Here is a 25742-nt window from a genome sequence, read left to right as displayed (position 1 = left end):
GTATTAATTGCTGGTGCTACAATTAACCCCTTTGCTGCGGCGGCAATTCCGCCGCAGCGCTAGCGGGGAGGGGGGCCGCGCGGCGTTCCCATGCTCTTGACGGAACCGCTCCGTCACGAGCCTCGGTTGAGCTGTGCTAGTGACGGAGCGGTTCCGTCACTGCCCCGCCCGCTCAATAGAACGCGCCGCGCAGGCGCGGCGGCCGGGCCGTGACGGAACCGCTCCGTCACCAGCACAGCCCACCCGAGGCTCGTGACGGAGCGGTTCTGTCACGACCATGGGAGGGGTTAAAGCTTGACTGGATTATTGCAATGGCTTGTATGCTGGGCTGCCCAGCTATTAACTAAACCAGTCACAAAGGGCCCAGAACATAGCAGTCAGATTAATATTCGAACTGAAAGAAAAAGAAAAAAAGATGATCATGACAAAGAGGTAAACAATGATTTACAATGCAATGGTTTCGCCTTTGGAAAAGTTAGAGTTATTGGCATTGTAAATGACAAAATCTGTATTTATGTGTTGGTTTTGAAAACAGATAAATAAATGGCATTGTCATTTACATTGCCATTAGCTTAATCTCTGCAGTCACTATGCACTCTCTAGCACTCCCTACTCACTCTGCACTCTCTAGCACTCCCTATGCCCTCTGCACTCCCTATGCCCTCCCTATGCCCTCCCTATGCCCTCTGCACTCCCTATGCCCTCCCTATGCCCTCCCTATGCCCTCTGCACTCCCTATGCCCTCCCTATGCACTCCCTATGCCCTCTGCACTCCCTATGCCCTCTGCACTCCCTATGCACTCCCTATGCACTCCCTATGCCCTCTGCACTCCCTATGCACTCCCTATGCACTCTGCACTCCCTATGCACTCCCTATGCACTCTGCACTCCCTATGCACTCCCTATGCACTCTGCACTCCCTATGCACTCTGCACTCCCTATGCACTCTGCACTCCCTATGCACTCCCTATGCACTCTGCACTCCCTATGCACTCTGCACTCCCTATGCACTCTGCACTCCCTATGCACTCTGCACTCCCTATGCACTCTGCACTCCCTATGCACTCTGCACTCCCTATGCACTCTGCACTCCCTATGCACTCTGCACTCCCTATGCACTCTGCACTCCCTATGCACTCCCTATGCACTCTGCACTCCCTATGCACTCCCTATGCACTCCCTATGCACTCCCTATGCACTCCCTATGCACTCCCTATGCACTCCCTATGCACTCCCTATGCACTCTGCACTCCCTATGCACTCCCTATGCACTCCCTACGCACTCCCTACGCACTCCCTACGCACTCCCTACGCACTCCCTACGCACTCCCTACGCACTCTGCACTCCCTACGCACTCTGCACTCCCTACGCACTCTGCACTCCCTACGCACTCTGCACTCCCTACGCACTCTGCACTCCCTACGCACTCTGCACTCCCTACGCACTCTGCACTCCCTATGCACTCTGCACTCCCTATGCACTCCCTATGCACTCTGCACTCCCTATGCACTCCCTATGCACTCTGCACTCCCTATGCACTCTGCACTCCCTATGCACTCCCTATGCACTCTGCACTCCCTATGCACTCCCTATGCACTCTGCACTCCCTATGCACTCTGCACTCCCTATGCACTCTGCACTCCCTATGCACTCCCTATGCACTCCCTATGCACTCTGCACTCCCTATGCACTCTGCACTCCCTATGCACTCTGCACTCCCTATGCACTCTGCACTCCCTATGCACTCTGCACTCCCTATGCACTCTGCACTCCCTATGCACTCTGCACTCCCTATGCACTCCCTATGCACTCCCTATGCACGCACTATGCACTCTCTATGCACTATGCACTCCCTATGCACTATGCACTCTGCACTCCCTATGCACTCTGCACTCCCTATGCACTCCCTATGCACTCCCTATGCACTCCCTATGCACTATGCACTCCCTATGCCCTCTGCACTCCCTATGCCCTCTGCACTCCCTATGCCCTCTGCACTCCCTCTGCACTCCCTATGCCCTCTGCACTCCCTCTGCACTCCCTATGCACTCTGCCCTCCCTATGCACTCTGCCCTCCCTATGCACTCTGCCCTCCCTATGCACTCTGCCCTCCCTATGCACTCCCTATGCACTCTGCACTCCCTCTGCACTCCCTATGCACTCTGCACTCCCTATGCACTCTGCACTCCCTATGCACTCCCTATGCACTCCCTATGCACTCCCTATGCACTATGCACTCCCTATGCACTATGCACTCCCTATGCACTATGCACTCCCTATGCACTATGCACTCCCTATGCACTATGCACTCCCTATGCACTCCCTATGCACTATGCACTCCCTATGCACTCCCTATGCACTATGCACTCCCTATGCACTATGCACTCCCTATGCACTCCCTATGCACTATGCACTCCCTATGCACTCCCTATGCACTCTGCACTCCCTATGCACTCTGCACTCCCTATGCACTCTGCACTCCCTATGCACTCTGCACTCCCTATGCACTCTGCACTCCCTATGCACTCTGCACTCCCTATGCACTCTGCACTCCCTATGCACTCTGCACTCCCTATGCACTCTGCACTCCCTATGCACTCCCTATGCACTCCCTATGCACTCCCTATGCACTCCCTATGCACTCCCTATGCACTCCCTATGCACTCTGCACTCCCTATGCCCTCCCTATGCCCTCCCAATGCACTCCCAATGCCCTCCCAATGCACTCCCTATGCACTCCCTATGCACTCTGCACTCCCTATGCACTCCCTATGCACTCTGCACTCCCTATGCACTCCCTATGCACTCCCTATGCACTCTGCACTCCCTATGCACTCTGCACTCCCTATGCACTCTGCACTCTGCACTCCCTATGCACTCTGCACTCCCTATGCACTATGCACTCCCTATGCACTATGCACTCCCTATGCACTATGCACTCCCTATGCACTCCCTATGCACTATGCACTCCCTATGCACTATGCACTCCCAATGCACTCCCAATGCACTCCCAATGCACTCCCAATGCACTCCCTATGCACTCCCAATGCACTCCCAATGCACTCCCAATGCACTCCCAATGCACTCTGCACTCCCTATGCACTCCCTATGCACTCTGCACTCCCTATGCACTCCCTATGCACTCTGCACTCCCTATGCACTCCCTATGCACTCTGCACTCCCTATGCACTCTGCACTCCCTATGCACTCCCTATGCACTCTGCACTCCCTATGCACTCCCTATGCACTCTGCACTCCCTATGCACTCTGCACTCCCTATGCACTCTGCACTCCCTATGCACTCTGCACTCCCTATGCACTCTGCACTCCCTATGCACTCTGCACTCCCTATGCACTCTGCACTCCCTATGCACTCTGCACTCCCTATGCACTCTGCACTCCCTATGCACTCTGCACTCCCTATGCACTCTGCACTCCCTATGCACTATGCACTCCCTATGCACTCCCTATGCACTCTGCACTCCCTATGCACTCCCTATGCACTCCCTATGCACTCTGCACTCCCTATGCACTCCCTATGCACTCCCAATGCACTCTGCACTCCCAATGCACTCCCTATGCACTCTGCACTCCCTATGCACTCCCTATGCACTCTGCACTCCCTATGCACTCCCTATGCACTCTGCACTCCCTATGCACTCTGCACTCCCTATGCACTCCCTATGCACTCTGCACTCCCTATGCACTCCCTATGCACTCTGCACTCCCTATGCACTCTGCACTCCCTATGCACTCTGCACTCCCTATGCACTCTGCACTCCCTATGCACTCTGCACTCCCTATGCACTCTGCACTCCCTATGCACTCTGCACTCCCTATGCACTCTGCACTCCCTATGCACTCTGCACTCCCTATGCACTATGCACTCCCTATGCACTCCCTATGCACTCTGCACTCCCTATGCACTCCCTATGCACTCTGCACTCCCTATGCACTCCCTATGCACTCCCTATGCACTCCCTATGCCCTATGCACTCCCTATGCACTCCCTATGCACTCCCTATGCACTCTGCACTCCCTATGCACTCTGCACTCCCTATGCACTCTGCACTCCCTATGCACTCTGCACTCCCTATGCACTCTGCACTCCCTATGCACTCCCTATGCACTCTGCACTCCCTCTGCACTCCCTCTGCACTCCCTATGCACTCCCTATGCACTCCCTATGCACTCCCTATGCACTCCCTATGCACTCCCTATGCACTCCCTATGCACTCCCTATGCACTCCCTATGCACTCTGCACTCCCTATGCACTCTGCACTCCCTATGCACTCCCTATGCACTCCCTATGCACTCCCTATGCACTCCCTATGCACTCCCTATGCACTCCCTATGCACTCCCTATGCACTCCCTATGCACTCCCTATGCACTCCCTATGCACTCTGCACTCCCTATGCACTCTGCACTCCCTATGCACTCTGCACTCCCTATGCACTATGCACTCCCTATGCACTCCCTATGCACTCCCTATGCACTCCCTATGCACTCCCTATGCCCTATGCACTCCCTATGCACTCCCTATGCACTCCCTATGCACTCCCTATGCACTCCCTATGCACTCCCTATGCACTCTGCACTCCCTATGCACTCTGCACTCCCTATGCACTCTGCACTCCCTATGCACTCTGCACTCCCTATGCACTCCCTATGCACTCTGCACTCCCTATGCACTCCCTATGCACTATGCACTCCCTATGCACTCCCAATGCACTCCCAATGCACTCTGCACTCCCTATGCACTCCCTATGCACTATGCACTCCCTATGCACTCCCAATGCACTCCCAATGCACTCTGCACTCCCTATGCACTCCCTATGCACTCTGCACTCCCTATGCACTCTGCACTCTCTATGCACTCTGCACTCCCTATGCACTCTGCACTCCCTATGCACTCTGCACTCCCTATGCACTCCCTATGCACTCTGCACTCCCTATGCACTCTGCACTCCCTATGCACTCCCTATGCACTCTGCACTCTGCACTCCCTATGCACTCTGCACTCCCTATGCACTCCCAATGCACTATGCACTCTGCACTCCCTATGCACTCCCAATGCACTATGCACTCCCTATGCACTCTGCACTCCCTATGCACTCCCAATGCACTATGCACTCCCTATGCACTCTGCACTCCCTATGCACTCCCAATGCACTATGCACTCCCTATGCACTCTGCACTCCCTATGCACTCTGCACTCCCTATGCACTCTGCACTCTGCACTCCCTATGCACTCTGCACTCCCTATGCACTCTGCACTCTGCACTCCCTATGCACTCTGCACTCCCTATGCACTCTGCACTCTGCACTCCCTATGCACTCTGCACTCTGCACTCCCTATGCACTCTGCACTCCCTATGCACTCTGCACTCCCTATGCACTCTGCACTATGCACTCCCTATGCACTCCCTATGCACTCCCTATGCACTCCCTATGCACTCCCTATGCACTCCCTATGCACTCTGCACTCCCTATGCACTCTGCACTCTGCACTCCCTATGCACTCTGCACTCCCTATGCACTCTGCACTCTGCACTCCCTATGCACTCTGCACTCCCTATGCACTCTGCACTCTGCACTCCCTATGCACTCTGCACTCCCTATGCACTCTGCACTCCCTATGCACTCTGCACTATGCACTCCCTATGCACTCCCTATGCACTCCCTATGCACTCTGCACTCCCTATGCACTCTGCACTCCCTATGCACTCTGCACTCCCTATGCACTCTGCACTCCCTATGCACTCTGCACTCCCTATGCACTCTGCACTCCCTATGCACTCACAACTCTGCACTCACAACTCTGCACTCACAACTCTGCACTCACAACTCTGCACTCACAACTCTGCACTCACAACTCTGCACTCACAACTCATGCACCTTTTGCACAAACGTTTATTTGCGCGAAACGTCACTGTTACGTTTGTTTCTTTGACAGTGTGAAATGTAAGCCGCTTAAGCACCTCGAACTTGAGGCGCTGTACAATGATTAGTGAACTAAATGAATTATTCAAGCCTTTAAATCAGGTTATTTTGGGAACTTGGCTTCAAACTTCGAAGGTTTGGGTGAAAGAGGGTGTAGGAAGGTAGAACCCTGACTATGGTTGCCCCCAACTTTTTGCCTGGTGTTTTGCTGGTTTTCTGACTTAGTTGACCTGAGGCCCTGCTATTCAGGACCTCAGGCCCACTGCTCTTTCTGTAAAATGGATTCCATGTACCTTAGGTACATATCTAAATTGGATACTGAGTCACCTTATCAGTCCCTGTACAGTGTACCTTAGGTACCCAGGGCATAGGTGTACCCAGGGCCTACCAGGGGCTGCAGCATGTATTATGCCACCCCTGGCTGGCCATCCAAATCTGACACAACTGGCTGCTTGACAGCTGGGGCAAGGTGGTGTAATCACCCTTTGCTTTAGATATAGTATACCTATATCTAACCCTAAAATGGACACACAGATCTCCTATCAGTCACTCCTATGGCAGGCCTTAACAATCCTGAAGGCAGAGTGCTTGGAATCGTGTGAGATGGTGCTCTGGCATGAGCTGAGCCCGTCTGCGGCTTTCGGGATCCATCCCTTAGCCGTTTCCATGATATCGCATACCATATACTCTTAAGTGCATTATAATCCTCGCGGTTATATGCCAACTCTGGTATCGCTTTATCAAAACATGTCGAGTAAGGTGTCATACGAATTGGAATACTAACCCCTCGCCAATTCTGGCGACGGGGTTAGCATTCCACCCTTCTAGAGGGACACGACATGTATGTAACCCCTAACCCCGGTTAAAGTCAAACAGAGCCTCAGCTCCACAAAATGGATGCTGCCACTGAGACACAAGTCTGCCCTCCTGCTGCTGGGAGTCCTCCCAGAGCAGGAGATAAGGACAAAGGGTTTCCTGCCAGGGGCGGTGCCAGCACCGTCCCAGACAGGGTTTTGTGTATTGTAGGTAGGCAGGGCTTTAGAGGAAGGTGACTGCAAGTGGCACCCCGGTGCTCACTGTGCATAGGCCGGCTTGAACCAGTTCCAGGGTCACTCCAGACCCTGTGCTGGGGAAAAGCCCGCCAAGGAAGTGGGTGTAACCACCCCCCTCCTAGTCCCACCCATAGGGCAGGACTTAGTCGCGTGCCAGCCCCTTTTTACAGGATAAAGGTAGAGACTGGCCCCCTTCCAAATCAGATCATCTTTGAATCCTGAAACTACTTTCTGCGAAAGGAACTCAAGACTTCTTCCTAAGATTTCTCCCTTGTGACTAAGGAGTAGTCACCCTGCATCCGCAGGCACCATCCAAGAACACTGCGGTCTGCTGTAAGTCCTTCCTCCGGAATCCGACTGCCCAGCTCGACGAGAACCGGCTTCCCTGGCACCTCTGACCTCTACCCACCTCTACAGCCCAGCTGAGAACCGTGGGTGCGACGAGACCTCAAGGGACCGGCCATCTGCAAGACTGCACGACTTCTTTCCAGCAAGCCCGCCGAGTAATCTACTGGTGAGTGCTTTGGGGTCCGAGAAGCCCCGACTGAGCAGCTCCAGCTCCGAAGTGCAGCCCCCCAGCATCTCCACGATCTGCGTGGGGCCCTTCTGCTTTCCGCTGCTCACCGCGTTGTTTGGCTACTAGCCCGTTGGCTTGTGGCCTTCCTGACGACGCCCGACGACATTTCTGCTGCTGGTCTGGTTGCTCCAGACTGGCCCTTGCTCCCTTCCAGAAGAGGAGCACCCTGGACCCTCCTGGTCCACTCAAGACGCCATTTTGAGTCCACCGCGTGGGCTTGAATTAGCCAAGGCTTGTTGCCCAATCCTGGGTAACTTTGACGCCAACGACTTCATCCTCCGTGGGACAGCTCGCACCTCCATCCTGGTCGCCGACAACGCCTCCTGGTCCGAGAGACTGCAGAGCCCAGCAGTGCCCACTCACCTGACTGCGGTGACTTCGCCCGGTGCCATCCTGGTGCCCACTTAATCACTGGCTAGTGATTCAAGAACTTGGTCCCCTCTGCTTTCAGGTTTTCTTCTTCCTTGATCCAGGCTTGGATCCATCGAACTTTCCTTCACTGGTCGCCTGCCAGCAACTTCTTCCTTCCAGGCTCCTGGTCCGGCAACGAGATCCCCGACGTCTTTTCAGACCTATGCAGCTGCAGCCCCTGGGCTAGGTAACTTCGGCACTCCGGTGTCCCAGCATAGCCTCACTATCCAAGGGTCAGGATCCACTGTCGTTTTCTCCCTACCAGGTCGGGTTCGCCCGTGAACACTAACTTTGTGAATTCTAGCTTCCATAGACTTTGTCCCGCATCCCGCGTGAGAGTGCACACTCTGCACCCGAGTCCCCTAGGCCTCCTAGTAGTAATCTAACGATTCCCTAGTCCAGTCCTAGCGATTCCAAAGCCTATTAGAACTGTTACTTACCTGCTAGTAATTCGCATTCCACTTTTAGCGTATATGGTTTTTCGTGCCCCTCGGGCATTTGTGTAACGTGCTAACTTAAAAGTATTTTCGTAAGAGTTTTGTTGTGTGCTTAGCTCCCTGTCTCATAAAGAGCCAGGGTAGTCTTGTTATAAATAAATACACTGTTTATTTTCATAACAACTTGTGTGGTGTCCTTTCACTGGGTGTTCAAGGGGTAATGTGATGGTAAAACAGCTGGCTTAACACGCCCTCTAGAGTCTTAGCCTTAGACTGCTCGTATCCATGCTACTAGGATAGCTGGTCTATAAGGTTGACTTACAACCAATCATCAATAAGGGTTGTTTGGACTGATATATAGTGATCACTAGAATAGTGAGCACTGCACATCAGGCCAACTTCTCACAGAGGGGCTAGTAAGTGTGTGCTGAGTCGAGTGTAGCTGATGCCAGGGCTGATGCCAGGTCAAACGCAGCTAAACAGGTTTCGGAGTTCGGAGGGCCAGCTCCTTAACCAGCGTTATTAAAATATGATGTGCGCATTTTATAATACCGATTTGAAAACGCTTGGTCGCCTGCTTCCACCTAATACCCTATTAACTATCTATGCCTACATTTGTATGGAGTACCCTCCTCCAAATATGGAGCACAGAAGCGCACATTGGGTGCAAGTTTCAAATACGGGAGCGCAGTTTCACTCAGGTATCTGAAACCGCGGTCATTTGATGAATGCCTGACAATTGGTATATCAATAACGACGGCCTTATCTATTCTTCAAACACGCTCGATCTAATTAATTACAACGTTTAAATAGGATTCCTCGCTGACATGTTTAAGCAGTCTGGCTCAGTTTCACACACCCTAGACGCTGATAGGCTCATTCTCATTTTCTAAATATTTGCAAAATACTTTCTCTTCTAAGCAAGAACGGGTAATAATGGCATTTTAATAAAGGCCAGTCCTGAACAAATCATCCCGGGGATAGGTTTTTGTAATCTAAATTAGCATCACTGCCTTTATTTAGATTCTACAAAAGGCTGCTGCCTCAGCATGTTTAGCGAATCGTAGCTCATTAGGAAAGATGGGCCTGGAATGGTTCATCGATACGGCTGTGAATAAAATTGCTGAAACCTTTTCGGAGCCGTTTTTTGTCTCAATAAAAATGGATGCACGCAGTGCCAGTAAACACTACCTGCCTGGAAATAACACGAAGAGAGCACGAAGCCTGCAAAGATTTCCTCCGCGGCCTTCTGCAGCCTGATAGCACAGTGCGACGTTGGATTTGAAACACCTGACTGCTTCCCACACACCTCCCCTCCCAGCCCGCATTTCACAGAGCACTCGTAGAAAAATGCCTTCACAAAACATCGCCTTCATGTTTGCAGCAACAAAAACAAGCACTCACCTGGGGAACAACGGAGGCCCAGCACGGAGCGGAAGCACACGGACAGGGGGGGGGCGGGAACGGACAGCGGGAGGGGGGTCGGGAAGGCTTCCTCCGTTGGCGGTCGGCCACGGAATGGCCAAAACAAACCTGGACGGGGAAAAAAAAATAAACCCCGCCCACGGCCGCGATGACGACATCGCAGAGGCGGAGAGCGAAAAAATCGCGGGAATGCCACCGAATCTGGTCCGGCCTTGACGGACAGATCCGGCACCCAATGGCTAGCCTTCATTTATGGAGCTAGCCAATGGGAGCCGGGGGACGTTCCTGAAGTCCTTATTGTAATCAATGGATTTCGCCTGCGCCGAAAAGCTGCGCAGAGCGCAGCCTTCGGCAGGCTAAACCCAAAAAGGCTTACATTGGTTCTCTGTTAAAGAACACAGACGTTTAAAAGTGAGGGCTTGGATGTTTAGGTGCATAGTAATCTGGTCCCACCAGATGTTACTATTCAGATTAAAAACGATGACCTAAACAGAGGCTTACAGATTCAGAATAAGAGGTTACTCTACATTCTATGTTTTCCTTTAGGATCAAGGGGCAAAAAGCATTTCAGTGTCAGGACCCATGTTATGGAGCTCTTTAACAAAAATATGTAAGTTAGTGTTCTTCCTTTCCCAGCTATAGGGCAGGACTAAAATCAAACCACTTCTATAAGCTATACTTTGACCTGTGTGAAAAAATCTTCATCTAAGTAGTATGCACCTTACAAAAGCGTTTGAAATTTTTGATTGAAAGGATTGCTCAGAAATACCTTTTATGTGAACTGCAAGACTAAGGATGCTTTCAGTCCACAGAAAAACAGGGCCATCGTAACCCAATTCTTCCTCTCTGTACCCTGAATTTGTAAGGAGGGAATACAGATTTTCTTCCACTGAACACCCATGGGGAATGTTGCATTCTGGTGGCAAGTAAAACTCGCCTAAAAATGGAATCTTGAAGTAGAGTTGAGCCTTCCCTACTACTCATCCTATATCAAGGTGGGATCTGTCCCAAACGGACGGATTCCATTTTTCAACATTAGAAAAACACCTGATCAGCCTGGAGGTGGGCTGCTCCCAAATCCTAAATTTTAAGCGTACAAGCCAGAGAACCAATTAGCAACTGGTAGACATGCGTAGATTGATACTACTGGATTTTTTTTTTAACTCTTACAGAACAGCAACAGAATTCTGATACACACACACACACACACACACACACACACACACACACACACACACCATCCGTCATTAGAAAACCATACAACTTTTCGCCAAAGAAATACCTGAATGCTTTACAACTCTACTAGCAGCATTAAAGTGACAGCGAGGTTTCAGGACTCTGCCTTTATACTGGCAAAGCGAGAACTGACCAGCAGATGGAAGGCCCCAGCAGGCCCCAGGACCCAAACATGGAAGCGCGACCTAGAAAAATGGGCAGGTTGCGAAAATAGAATATTGCTCAGAAACGCAAAACGGGGAATGCATGGGGCGCACTAGTTTATGACATGAAGAATGAGGACCTGGAATCAGCACCCACCGGGAACTACCCAGACCTGAAAGCCCGGGTAGCCCGAACCACGGGAGGGGACAGCAAGAGTAAAATGGGGAACACTGCCATGGTGAGCCTAAAAGCCTGAAGAGCGGAGCAAGGCCCAACATGCCCGACAAAAGCAGAGGGTAACCCAGACCACACACACATGGCGAGGTGCAGGGATTTCCTAGTGGACAGCAGCGCTGGTGGGGGGCAGGAGGGGGGACTGTAGGGGACGTTGGAAGGGGAAGAACATGAGAGCCATCCAAGATGACCATACACTTCTAAGGTTGAGATTCTCAGACAGACATGAAGAGAACAATGCATACCAACAAATATATAAAATGATGTAAACTAGACAGCAAAGAAATGACCTCTGCAAGACAATTACTACGATGTGAATATGTATATAATGTCTGGAATGAAAAGCAAATGCCAATAAAATGTTAAAAATAAAAAAAACTCTACTAGCAGCATCTTACTGCACGCTGTCTTTGAAGGGAGATTTCAATGCTACCCCTCTGAATGTGCCATTCTTGGTCTGAACGGAGTAAGGAGTCCATGGTGCATAAAAAGCTTTGAGCAGTGGGAATGCTTGCCTCTTGAAACGTTCCACTCTGCTGCGGTTGCTCTTTTCATCCACTAACATTGAGACTCTCCGTACCATCCTCTCCTGAACTACAACCCTTTTCTGGCTTGCTCTTGTGGAGGTGGGGCAAAAAAAAAACATTTTTGTTAGCTCAAATACACGAGGACAACCCCTCCGTCCTTTTCAAGCGACTAGGGGGTGCTTTTATTTTTTTTAACTGCACATTTGTGAATGTTTCTACTTCACGTTTTACTAGGGAATTTCATAGCACCTGAGATTTTGAGCTGTACAACATTATGGCAGAAAATTAGGAGCCGAGACGAATGGGCGCGTAAACGTGACCAAACTGATTAGATCGCAAGCTCTGATCAGTGTCATGGTCAGTGTGAGACTAATCCGAATAATAGTTTTTCTGAAAAGAACTCTTCCAAGACATTACAAATGATGCAGTTGGTTATGTGTAGTTTATGTTGTTTAGATTAGTTTATGTTGTTCAACAAATGCGCACATCGTGTAGTTCTCAAGAATACATAGGGTCTGCGCGTTTTTTTTACAACATAAAGTAAGGGATTGGTGTCTAGACTGATTCCGGACAGACCCACAGGATATGTCAGCCTACAGACCAGCAGGCTCACAGTGCCACCATAAGCCTCCAAACCTTACCAAGGAGTGAACAGTTTCTGGCAACCATTGAACATGACAACCCTTGACCCTTCAGGGATCGTGGAAACAGTACAGTACTTTTCGCTCAGTGAATCATGCTCACTTAGTCTCAGAGAGATACACAGAATACACGCTGGGGACGTTTTCAATAAGCATTTATTGAACCAGCGTCATTCTAGCATAAAACATGTTTGCTACGACAATAAATAGACAGAAGCAAATGTAAAAGATTGCAAGCACTAACAGAGTAAATAGAACTTAAGTGTACCAAGCATGTATGTGAGTGTAAAGCCAAGAATCCCCTAGGAAAGAGCCAACCCCATTACCTGTTGGGAGATAATGAAGGACCCCCACCTTGGTCATGAGTTGGACACCCCGCAAGGGTTATCAGATTTGTCTGCGTTGTAGCTTCAGCGTGCAGGGACCGTTGTCTTTGTCACTGTGGAAGCGTCTTATCTAGTTACCTAGTAAAGGTGCAGTTCTTTTATACCAAAAAGGTAGCCCCAGGGGTTCTACAACAATCGATATGTTGCGAGTACGATTATGTAAAAGGGGCTAAATCAATAACTGCAACTATGCAAAGTAACCCTGTCGCCCTAGGATGAAAATAGCGATGACTTTTGTACAGAGTATGTTAATCCTATTATGTACGTCATATGCAGGGGATTTTACCAAGAATCCTCATACATAATAAAGGAGGCTAGTTTCAAGGAAACCGATCGACATTTATTCAGCACATAACTGGGCAAAAGGTCAATGCTAGAACCATTATGCAGAGCAAAGAAGGACAAATGTAGGTAAAAGGTCACTTTGCTACTTAGGCCTAGGGTAGGGGACATAACAGAGTATAGTGGCAGACAGTGCAGTGGTGAGGAGTAGACTGGCATAGAGTGCAATGGCCTAGAGTGTATTGGTTTTGAATAAAGTTATGTGTAGAGTGCAGCGGCGTAGAGTGCAGCGTCGTAGAGTGCAGCGGGGTGGCGCAGGACAGACTGCAGTGGCGTAGAGTGGAATGGCGCAGAGTGGAATATGGTGGCATTGAGTAGATGTTTCAGAGTAGAGTTGGGTGGGGTAGAGTACATTGGCGTAAAGTGGTTTAGAATAGAGAGACGTTGAGTGAAGTGGCTTAGAGCAGGGTACAGTGTATGACGCAGTGTGGAATGGAGAGATGCAGAGGACAGTGTCGTGGAGTGGTGCAGACTAGAGTGGGGTAAAGTGGAGTATGCATGTTGTGGTAGCCCACGGTCATTACAAACAGCACATCTTCAATTGAAATAATCGTTACATTTACACAGACGAACAGTTTTACTGATAAAAGTATACAGCACACAAATGCTGTGTGGACATGTCACCACCTAGGTATTGATTTGTTTTGAGTATGTTAAAATATTCTTTTCCACCACACTTTAGAAATACCAAAAATTTTACTAATTTGGGCTTTATATATTCTGAATATATGCACAGTTCATCTATAGACATTTAAATGTAATTGTGTGCACTGTAAGGTGTAGAGAAGCTCCTTAATATCAAGTACCCTCCAACAGCATTGACACTCGGAATCTGACGTGTGCATGGACCAGAAAATGGGTTGCTACTGTGTTGGAACCGAGTTGGAGTGGGGAGGACGGCAAAGAGGAGCGAGAGAGACGATTCGTAATGCCCATCTCTACTGACTTTACATTTTTATCCTGGAATGGCAGCGGAATGCATACAATGACAAAGAGGTACATAGTATTCTCCTATTTAAAGCAGAGGGGGGTCCACATTGCATTATTGCACAAGACACACCTCACAACAAAGGAAGGGGCAGCATTACATAAAAGGTGGCGAGGCCAGGCATACTATACTACATAGTCGGCATTTGCGAGGGGCACCATGATATGGGTTCGCTCTGGGATCCCTTTCCAACACGTGGGACACCAAGCAGACGCTGAAGGGAGGTATGTGGTAGCGACAGGCTGGCAGGCAGGAAAAGACATATCACTCATTAATGTCTATACGCCCCAAATACAGAACAGGGAGGTTTCCTAGAAAGACAGTCGAACACATTAGCCCCCTACCTCGTATCCTTGGAAGTTGTGGGAGGAGACTAACTACGTGGCAGATCCTGAGGATGACGAATCACACCCGCTTAAGGATTCCCCTACTCATCAGATGGCTAGGAGATTTAAGGATTGGCGTGGGCAGAGGGGGCTGGTAGATTCCTGGCGTAAATTATACCCAGAGGCGCGAGATTATTCCTTCTTTTCCAGCTCGCACGAACTACAAGTACGGCTGGATATGTTCTAATGTACCCAGATACATATGGCCTGCTCACCGGCGTAGAATACTTGGCCCGAACTATCTAGGGCCATAATGCGGTCCTATTGAAACTACACTGGGAACACCCTCCCACTCAGATTCCCACCTGGCGGTCAAAGCCGGTAGAGTTAAAGGACCCTGTGCTCAGCGAGGTGATTGGGACCAGCCTTCAACAGTATTTTGAGGACAATGCTGGGTCGGTGACTTCCCCATTACTGGAATGGGATGCTTTTAAAGCTGTGATAAGGGGGCGGTGCATGACCTAGTCAGTAGCCATACGAGTGACACTATTGCATGAAGTTATATAATCAGAACATGAACTGCTTGAATTAGAGAGGTACAGGCCGCAACACCCAGAAATCCATCAGATGCTCTTAGATGCCAGGGAAAAGGTGGCGAGTCTGACAGAGCGACTCCGCTGGTTCGACTATAAACAATATATGATAAGAACCCACACATAGCATGACCACTCAGGCTTGCTACTTGCCTGGTTGGCAAACCTAGCAAAGAGAGGTTTGCTTATTGTCGAGCTGAACTCAGGAGATAACAGTAGGCTATATAGACAGGAAGATATTTACAGGCACTTCCTGCAATATTACTCCAGACGATATACAAACATTGCACATTATGATGAAGAGGACTTGCGGGTCCATTTGGTACCAGTACCACTAGCAGCCCTCACCCAGGAGCTAGGTGGCCATATCACGGTGCAAGAGACCAGAGTGGCCATCAAAGGACTGGTGCGTGGGAAAACCCCGGGATCAGATGGATTTCCGCCCGAATTTTATATGATGCACGCAGTAGAGCTGGCCATAAAATTAGAGACCCTTTATAAGGCAGCACAGGATGCTAGCCACTTGCCGGGCACCACATAAGAGTCCCTGGTGATTCCTCTCCTGAAATCGGGGAAGCCAGAACGAGATTGTACGTCCTACAAGCCGCTGTTGATGCTCAACCTAGAGTATAAAATTCTGAGCAAAATCCTGGCCTCCAGTTCGCTCCCACTCATGCCTAAATTGGTGCACCCGGACCAGGCAGATTTCACTCCTGGCAGAATATGATGTTCTATCCTGGAATATGAACACCGGGAAGACAGCGAGGCAGCAGTCTTTGCAGTAGATACTGAAAAAGCTTTTGATAGCCTTGAATGGAAGTTCCTTTACAGGGTCATATACAAGATGGAGCTAGGTCAGGGATTTTTAGCATGGGCTTAACTATTATATTTAGATGCCATGGCCAGAGTGCGAACGGGAAAGACGATTACAGACAGCTATAAAGTGGGCTGAGATAGGCGACAGGGGTGCCCACTTTCTTGTTTGCTCTTCGCCCAGGCAATGGAACCATTGGCCTGCCTGTCACGGGAAGAGGGTAGATACAGGGACATGCGGATGGGTAACCACCAGCATCAAATTCCCCTATATGCTGAGGACCTCATTTTATTTTTGAGGGACATGGAGACAGATTTGGTGGGAGCCAGTTCTATGCTGGGAGAGTTTGGGGCGTGGTCTGGCTTGGGAGCAAATGGGCAGAAATCCCAACCTTTTCCCTTTAGGGCTGACACACCGCCGCAGGACGAGCTGAGAGACCTGTGATGGGAGCCTGACTGTTTGCCATATTTAGGGGTAAAAATATATCATGACAGGCCGAACCTACTAGACGGGAATGTAGGACTGGCCGTGCAAGCACTACGAGCCTGCACAGAGTTGTAGCAAACACTCTCATTGGAAGGTAGAGTGGCCCTTCTCAAAATGATGGCCCTTCTGAGGTTGCTATATTTCTTCACAGTGCTACCACTATGGAATACTTAAACTCTCTGATCACATCGTTCCTTTGGAACTCGGGGCGCATGAGTGGTACCAATGAAAACTCACCATCCAAGTTGATTAAAGTAGTAGCGGCCACGATTTCCAAGGAGGTCCCCTGCACTATGGGTCATTGCATATTGAATTGGTTCCCCCACACAACTAAAAAGGAAGGTCAGCAGCAGATTCCAGGACTTAGCCTTTATACTCACGAAACATGAAATAACGAGAAATTGGAAATCTCCCAGGTGGGCCCGGATAGCTGGATGGTGGAGAGAACTGGACAAGAAGGTGAGATACGAAAGAGAAATTCTACTTAGAGAAGCTAGGAGGGACACACGATCCATAAACGTAGCACGGGCCTGGGAGACGTTAGTGGACTCTATGAAAGACCTAGAACCAGGCGCAAGAAACCCCTCTCCTGTGGGCTCCATGGCGCAGACCCCACAGTCAACCCTAAAAGATTAGTCCAATCCCACACACCAGATGATACGCTGCCCTCCACATTTCCTACGCACAAAAGGTATATACCTGTTTATAAGGGGGTTCGGAAGAGTTTTGCATAGCAATGTACATGTAGTTAATATGGTTATTAGAAAGAAAAAGCATTGTTGAATATGCTGTACAGGGTCTTTTAGGCCACTGTAACAATAATGAAAATATGTGATTCTTGTGTCAATGCTTTAATAACATTTGTTTAAATACAAAAAATAATAAAGTCTACTTTTTTGCCAAAACGTTGGTTGATTAACGAAGAACAGGAAAAATAAAACCAAAACACTATGGAAGTCCTTCAAAATTGTAGTAATCCTAAGAACGGTTAAGTCGTGAACATGCGAAAAAACCTTTTCAACTATGTACAAGTGAGAGACAGGAAGGGACTTGGGAGGACTGGGGAGCCGGTTTTCTAGCAGCACCGCTGGTAATTTGATGCCCCATCCGGTAAAAACATGCAAAACCACCTAAAGCCGGAAATTTTAACATGTTTCTGTACATACTTCAAACTGCAACTGTAAATAGAATGCACGATTACATGCGTTTTACAGCTGTATTAATGATCTCTGACTTATAATTAAAGTCAACAACGACAGAAAACCAATATTACAATTAAATAAAACTGTACTAAGCTTTTGGTGAATCACTAAAGTGACATTTCCCCATTTTAATTCCCATGGGAATATTTGTTCCAGAACAAATAGCTGAACAGAATTAAACCAAACTTGGCATGAAGGTAGAAATGTAGTCAGAGAAGAAGCCTTTGCCTGATTTTGTATGAATGAATGAAAGAATGAGGGATTTATAGAGCGCAGGACTCACCCCTACAGGGGTATCTCCGTGCTGGCAGCAAAGCATAACATCAAGGAGGTAAAGAACTAGCCAGGCTAGAAAAGTACTGTTTTTAGTAACTTTCTAAATTTGGACAGATCCGGACACACGTAGCGCCATATGGAGTTTTTGCCAAAGGCAGGGAGCAACATAGGCAAAGGCTTTACCACCTGTGCGAAACGTGTTAACCTGGGGTACCACAAGCAGAGGCGTTCCACTAGAATGTAGCGGTCTGTTGGGCAGGTAGGGGATAAGACAATCAGTCATGCACCTGGGATCGTTATTATTAAGGGTTTTATGAATCAGACTACAAATTTTGAACTTGATTCGACATCCAACAGGAAGCCAATGTAAGCTTTTTAGTAATGGCAGACAGAAGGTTCTGGGTGGTTGATTTACAGCCAATCGGGCTGCCGGGTTTTGCACTACCTGGAGCCTATTCAGTGTCTCCTCATTCGCGGCACCCAGGAGTGCATTGCAGTAGTCCAATCTACTCACCACCAAGGCTTGAAGTAAGGTCTTGCGTGCTGATATGGGGAGAATATCGATAGAGGGAGAATATCGAACACTCTCTGTAGGAGTGTTAGTAAACCAAAACAGCTGCCACCTGCTCCTTCCTAGCTCGAGAAAGGTCCAGATACACTCCTATGTTTTAGCCTCGTTGGTAGGCACAGGAGCGGGCCTATTTCTGTCAGCCACCATCCTGGGGAACAGAGATGTTGAGCTCTGCCCAAAAAAAGCACTTAAGTCTTATTGGCATTCAACTGGAGAAAGTTCTTTGACAGCCAGTTGGAGATTGCAAGTATACCTTCTGCAAACCTATGTTTGGTAACATCTGAGATGTTATCCAATGAAAACAGAAGCTGCGTGTCATCAGCGTACAAAAACGGGACAAAGTTATGGTCTCCGATGATCTTTGCAAAGGGCGCCACGTATATATTAAATAACGTGGGGCTACAGCATGAAAGATAAGATCAATACATTGAGAAGTTAATACATAACAATAGTTTTGGTCTGGGGATAAAAAGGTTAAACAGATAGTTGGACAGTTAATTTGCTGAGGTACACAAACTCGACTTTGCAAACCTTCACTGATCAAAAATGTGAAAAGTATTCAAATCTGGTTGGATGAAGGAGCTCCTCCTCCCCCACCCCCACCAACACCCAAATTGGGTCAGCAAACACACATGAGCCAGTGAGCTTGAAACAACTTATTTGGTTTATCACAAGTTGGAGAAAAACATTACAGCTCTACAAAACAATCACGGAGCATCCTTCACCCATGGGTTTGGCAAGTACCCCTAAGGGAACCTACATGAAAAAATGAAAAAAAAAAAAAAAGGAAGAGGCCGATTGTCATGGGGTGCACAACCTTGGTTTGTAGTTCCCAGCACAGCCAGCCAAGATCTGCAAGCCCTAGCAAGGCTTTGCAAACCCATGGAAAGCTTCGCGGCCAGGTATCACTCATCCAAGGCAAGCTTCATGAGCTTATATGGGACCTTTTTGTATATGGGACTTTTTTGTTTTTTTAAAGAGATTTGCAGACTCTACGTAGGTTCACCGCCCCACACAACGCAGATTAATATTGCTCTGTATTTGTCCTTGGCTGTGAAGGTTAATGTGGGTTAGTGAACCTACATTGAGGTCCATAAACCATAAAAGTAAAAGTAAAAAGCTTTGGGTTCAACCTAGTGTCTGGGCGTATGCCAGGCCTTGCATCAATCACCAGCTGTTAATCACTAAAGACGGGAAGCAGCAGGGGTTGCCAACCTGCAGCACATTTGGCACAGGGCCTAGTCATAGGCTAGGCCAAACTGCAAACCCTCCTGCAGCAGAGGGTTTGACGTAGGGACTGGCCCAGCAGCAAAGTCCCGCTGTGCACTGGCCATTAAGAACCTAAAAGCAACATGTAATTAACAATACATACTCAAACTAATCTATAATACTACATTTACAGTAGTCTGTGTGTAGAGGTTAATATGACATTTAATCTTACGTTTAAGATTATTTACGGGATTTGTATCTGTCACATTAAGTGCGAGGTCACGAGTCTTGCATTTGGGGTGCAAGTTATTGTTTTCTTGTCTGTTTTGTGAATTATGAACTGCGATTCTAACCAGAATCTGCTAACTTCGGTGGTTTTTCCAGTTCTAATTTCAAACCGTAACTACACTTTAACTGATATTTCCAGTGAATGTCACTGAAATGTTAATAGTGGAATTAATATATACATATATATACACACACACACTCCGACGTAATCCCTGTATTTTACTTTTTATTATTTTAATAATCCCTGGACCCGTTACATTTATTATTTTGTGGTGGCCCACTTCGACTTATCCCTTTTCAGAACTCTGCCACTTGCTGTTCTTGGTATAAACATGCACAAGTTTACTTTTTCGCCACAGCATTGGTTTATTAACGAAGAACAGGAGAAATAAAACCAAAACACTATGCAAGTCCTGCAAAAAAACAGAAATCGTAAGCACTGTTCCGTCATCAACATACTCAAAACCTTTTCAACTTTGCACAAGTGAGACAGGAAGGGACTTGGTGAGCTCTGGGGAGGAGGGTTGCCACCTAGCCGGTTTTCTACCAGCACCACTGGTAATTTGATGCCCCAGCCGGTAAAAAAATATGCAAATCCACTTAAGGCCGGTCATTTTAGCATGTATATGTACATACTAAATACAAAACACGTGCACATGTGTTTAGAGCTACCTTAACGATCTAAGACATAATTAAAGTGAACAACGACAGAAAAGTGATGTTGCAAACGAATAAATATAATTTTGTTTGCAGTTTTATTTACATCAAAACCAAGTCTCTGCAAATGTTTAAAACAACAACGAATAGCCGGCATTTTTCTCTTGGGAAGGTGTCAAACATACAGGGGCGCGCAGTTTGCAGTGACCCACACTCGAGGAATGTGTACTCCGAGAGACCTGTCAGTCAGGGACGCTTGAAACGCAAGTCACGCTCCCTGCGCGAGCTGTGGAGCCTGCTCGCGCTCACCTGCCTCCCTCCCACAGCGCCGCGCGCGCGCCTGCTCCCCTTGTGGCTGTCAGTCACGCGGCCTTCCTCTCGCGCTCACCTTGGTGCTGGGGTCCGGGTCGGTGCACGCGCTGGCCACGGCCTCCTCGGACAGGCCGTGCAGCTCGGGCGCCGGGACTTCGGCCATGATGCAGCTGCTGAGGCGACGGGAAGAGAGGCGACCTGACCCTGGGACTCAACTAGGCGGAGAGGCGCGGGAGCTAGGTCCGCCTCCTACCGGGCGGGACTGTGGGCGGACCGGGGGCGTCACCGGACGCTTGCTTAAAGCCTTCGGCTCTCTCCAGCCCTTCCGTCCTGCCAAAACCCCCTCTATTTTATTTATTTATTTATTTATTTATTTATGCGTTTTTATATAGCGCGTATTTTACCCGAAGGTGTCAGGGCGCTTCACAATAGGAACAGTAATTATACATGAGGAGGAAATTACAAGTGAACAAATTATAAAAGCAAACATTAAGTTACATGAAGCAAAAGTGACAATTGTGAGCAAACAAAATACATGAGTTAGCAAACGGTGCATTACAGGAGGAAACGGTGACATGTGTGCAGGTTACAAGAGAAAACAAAGTACAATTAGAGGTATAGTACTGCAATATAGGGTAGACACTCAAGCACAAGAACAAACGTTACGTAGGCAATGGTGGCACTTGTGCAAGTATCAAAAAGCCAACAAAACTGTATGAGGTAGCAAACAGTGTGTTACAAGAGAAAAGTGGCGTGTGCATGTTACACAAGAGTACCAAACACAGGTACGAGGATAATACGGCAATAAATGACAAACACTCCAACCTCAAGAACACACTGGGAAGGCTCCATAGTCATGAAGAATAGAATTTTCAGTAATGGGAGGTCTTCCTTCAGATAATAGAGAGGGTGTGAATGAAATTTGGAGGTGTCTTTGGAGGAGGAGAACTTTGAGGTCCGTTTTGAAGGCCTGGGAGGAGGTGGTGGTCCGGAGCTGAGGCGGAAGTGAGTTCCAGATTCTCACTGCGTTGCCTGAAACGAATTGGGCCATCGATCTTTCCTTCTTGAAAGTGGGAGGTTAAAGAAGTAGTACATTTTCTGCATTACGAGATGGTCTAGAGCCTCCAGAGAGTTTCAGTTTATTCGCCAGGTAGCGAGGAGAGGAGGAGTGCAAGGCTTTTTGGGTAATACAGGCAGTCTTGTAAATAGCTCTAGCCTTGATGGGAAGACAGCGGAGGGTGGATAACATCGGTGTGATGTGGTCGCTTCTTTTGGCCCCATAAATGAAACGAGCTGCTGAATGGAGAACAGATTTAAGGGGGGACAGGTGGGATTTGGGGAGGCCAGTAAGAAGAGAATTGCAGTAGTCCAGTCTGGAGAGGACCAGCGATTGCACAAGGGTTTTAAGGTCTTGCTCCGGGAAAAAGCGACAAATTCCCCAAAGCAGGCACAGTTGGTATCGAGCAGACTTTGCAATGGAATTGATGTGGGAGATTAGATTGAATTTTTTGTCGAGTATGACACCAAGGGATTTTGCGCTGTCCACAATGATGGGTTTATTGTTAAGAAGATTCATCTGATCCATCCATGATTGAACCGGGGGAGGAGAAAGTGAGGAGGAGAGGAGGAGGAATTCAGTTTTGGAGGGATTCAGAATCAGTTGATGCGTCTACATCCAGTTTTGAATGGAGTCGAGAGTAGAACTTAGGATGGCGAGATCGTGAGTGGAGGCAACCTTAAGGTAGATTTGAGTGTTATCTGCATAGAGATGATAGTGGATCCCGGATTACTTAGGAGATTTTCCAGTGGTTCTAAATAGAGATTGAACAATGTGGGTGCAAGTATAGAGCCTTGAGGAACACCTTGACCTACCACCAAAGGAGATGAAAGACTGTTCGCTATTTTGATAATTTGGGATCTATCAGAGAGGAAGGAAGCAAAGCATTTAAGCACAGTGCCCTATATGCCCATTCTCTGTTGCAGAGTGTTGAGGAGAGTGTTGTGATTGACAGTGTCAAAGGCTGCAGAAAGGTCAAGGAGAATTAGAAGACAAGACCCCCCGAATCGAGTATCCTCAGCGCGTCATCAACCACTTGCAGTAGGGCTATTTCAGTGCTGCAGTTTTGGATGAAGCCGGACTGACAATTCTCAAGAAGATCATTGTCCTTGATATGACGAGAGAGTTGTTTCGCTACACATCTTTCTGTGATCTTCGCAAGAAAGGGTAGGTTAGTGATGGGGCGGAAGTTGTTGAGGTCATTCGCATCAGCAGTGGGTTTTTTAAGCAGAGGGGTGACCTGCCCAGTTTTGAAGGAGACAGGAAGGAAGCCTTGACAGAGGGAGAGGTTGACCAGAGTGGTCCAATAGGAAAGGGAATGGGTATAGAAGTCAATGGCACTGGGCATGGGGTCCAGAGAATGGTTGGAGGGCTTTGTTTCGAGGTTGCAATTGAGAAGGGCATCTTTAGAGATGGGGTCAAAGTTCTGCCAAATGGCTAAGGATTTGCGTTCCTCTGGAGGGGTACGATGAGCGACCTGATCCACAAGGGATTTCACTTTTCCGTCGAAGAATATAGCAAAATCTGCTGCTTTCTTTGTAGAATCCTCCAACTTGGAGGTTGGGGGAGAGCAGTCAGGAATCTTGATGAGATTGAATAGTTTTTTGGGTCTATTTTTGGCTGAGTCAAGAAGGGCTTTGAAGTGCGACATTTTCCCAAGGAAGATGTGCTTGTGGTACTTGGATCTTGCTGAACGAAGCGTGGCCAAATTATCGGTCCACAAAACATCCACCTGTTTGCAACACCGTACAGGTAGCAGTTTTAAGCGTACGTATACACTGGTATTTGGAAAAACTACCTTCATGCCTTGAGTGTTTTTTTATGTTCTCTGTCAGCCACGGAGTTAATTGTTAGTATTCATTTTCCCAGCCAAAGAAGAGCAGCCTGTCATACATGTGTAATAGGACCAGGTGTATATTTGGTGCTGGGGACCCCGGAAGGTGAATGCTACTAGAATGAAATCTGACGGTTGCTGGGGGAGAAAACAGTGAAAACAAGCAACAGCTGCTAAAAAATACAAACCAGAAAAAAAGCGCTCGCGTGGTAGCAAGGGGAGGGATTCACTCGCGGGAGCGATAATTGCGACCAGATGGGCCACGCGCTCCCGCGAGTGGATCTCCTGACGTGCACACGTTGCCATTGAAGGCAATGTCAACTTGTGCACATGCTTTGCTTGAAAAGCCGAAGCGCTAGGAAAAGGTTGTTTTCCTTTGCAGCGCATGCGCTGTGAAGGCTCGACCTAAAAAGCATGCATTCCAGCCCACTGTTAGAAGCTGTCTGCCTTTTCAGTGGGGAGATCTTATCCTGACCGTGAATGGGGCTTAAACAGTGCGAACAGCTTTAGTAGAAGTATTGTAAATGCATGCAGTCAGGGGAAGTTAAAAAATAAAAAAAGTTCTACATAAAAGCGAATGAACACAGTAATTCAGCTATGGGAATTGATAAGAGCCCCCTTCTAAAATATATTAAATACAAGAGATTTCGTAAGCACAGCTCAATCGCTGTGCAGGCTCGACCTAAACTGTATGACAGCTGTCATCCTCTGTGCGATGAGGGCTGGGCTCAGTGTGCGTGGGTCGGGTGCTTTTCACCCTCAGGCAAATGCATATGAAATAAAACACCTTAAATGGAAAATAAATGTAAGTTAGTATAACCTTCATGAAATGCCCTTCATTATGTTACAAAAGCTCAGTTAGTCAATGCAATCACACAGATGTCTGTGTTTAACCAGTCACTCAAAATTAAATCCTGCTTGCTACAGTGGGAAATAGTGACAAGTTTAGTACTACAAGGTCTCAGCCTGCGACTGAAAGCACTGTGAAAATCCAACTCATTATTTTCCATTTGTTTCCAATTTTATATAGCTCACACTCTGCCTAAAGGTATTGGAGAACTTCAGGCGAGCAACTATTACATTATAAAAGGTCACATTTGTTTTTTTAGGCATGAGGAGATTAAGGGCCTTATTACGAGCTTTGCAGTCCTTCTGTAACACTGGCGCCGTCCGCAGGAGGACTGCCAAAGCCATGGTGCGCCCGCCAGATTAGAATTGTAATCTATGGCAGGCAGTCTCACGGTGATGGGGTGTTTGGTTCATTGGAGAGCCTAACATGCAGCCCGACGCTGTGACTGTGCCTGCAGCACGTTCCTGCACAATGTGGCATGCATGCCACAGTACAGGAACAGGGTTGCATTGCCAGGGGGGTACAATATGTTCTCCCCCTGCATGCACCCCCAGATGTGGCATGGGGGTCCTCCTAGGGCCCCCTTAGTTGCCTCTATGCCACCCTTTCCATGGCGAACTCAGAATATGCTTGGCGGTGCAGCAGCAGCACTGCCAGCATATTTCTGCTCTTGACAGCTGTGGGATCCTGGTTCCCGTCTGATGCAGCAGTCCTGTAGTGATCTACCCGCCACACTCGTAAAACTGCATGCGGGCCCGCAGTGTGGGGGTGGCCAGATCACCACAGTCTGTACGGTGGTCCTTTGGACCACGTACTCATAAATGAGGCCTGAAGTGATTTGCCCAAAATCACAGGATTCTAAGCCTAAGCTGCAACTCAAAACTGTATCCCTAGTACCAAAGTCGGCAGATCTGGATGCAG

At 48.3% G+C, this 25742-nt stretch overlaps 1 protein-coding gene across 2 annotated transcripts in view; it reads right to left on the bottom strand.

The window, feature by feature from the left end:
- Nucleotides 1-21308, bottom strand: part of GLO1 (glyoxalase I) — a 156772-nt gene extending 135464 nt beyond the window's left edge. For both annotated transcript variants that reach the window (XM_078647349.1, XM_078647350.1), the window contains exon 1: nucleotides 21157-21308. In XM_078647349.1, the coding sequence (XP_078503475.1) occupies nucleotides 21157-21243 (87 nt within the window). In that variant the 5' untranslated portion in view covers nucleotides 21244-21308. The remainder of the gene's footprint in view (nucleotides 1-21156) is intronic.
- Between the last annotated feature and the right edge of the window lie 4434 nt (nucleotides 21309-25742).

This window comes from Lissotriton helveticus, chromosome 6 (assembly GCF_964261635.1).
Source record: "Lissotriton helveticus chromosome 6, aLisHel1.1, whole genome shotgun sequence".
In the NCBI taxonomy this organism is placed as follows: Eukaryota; Metazoa; Chordata; class Amphibia; order Caudata; family Salamandridae; genus Lissotriton; species Lissotriton helveticus.
The sequence above is the reverse complement of the archived record's forward strand: the minus strand, read 5'-3'. Positions and strand labels throughout refer to the sequence as shown.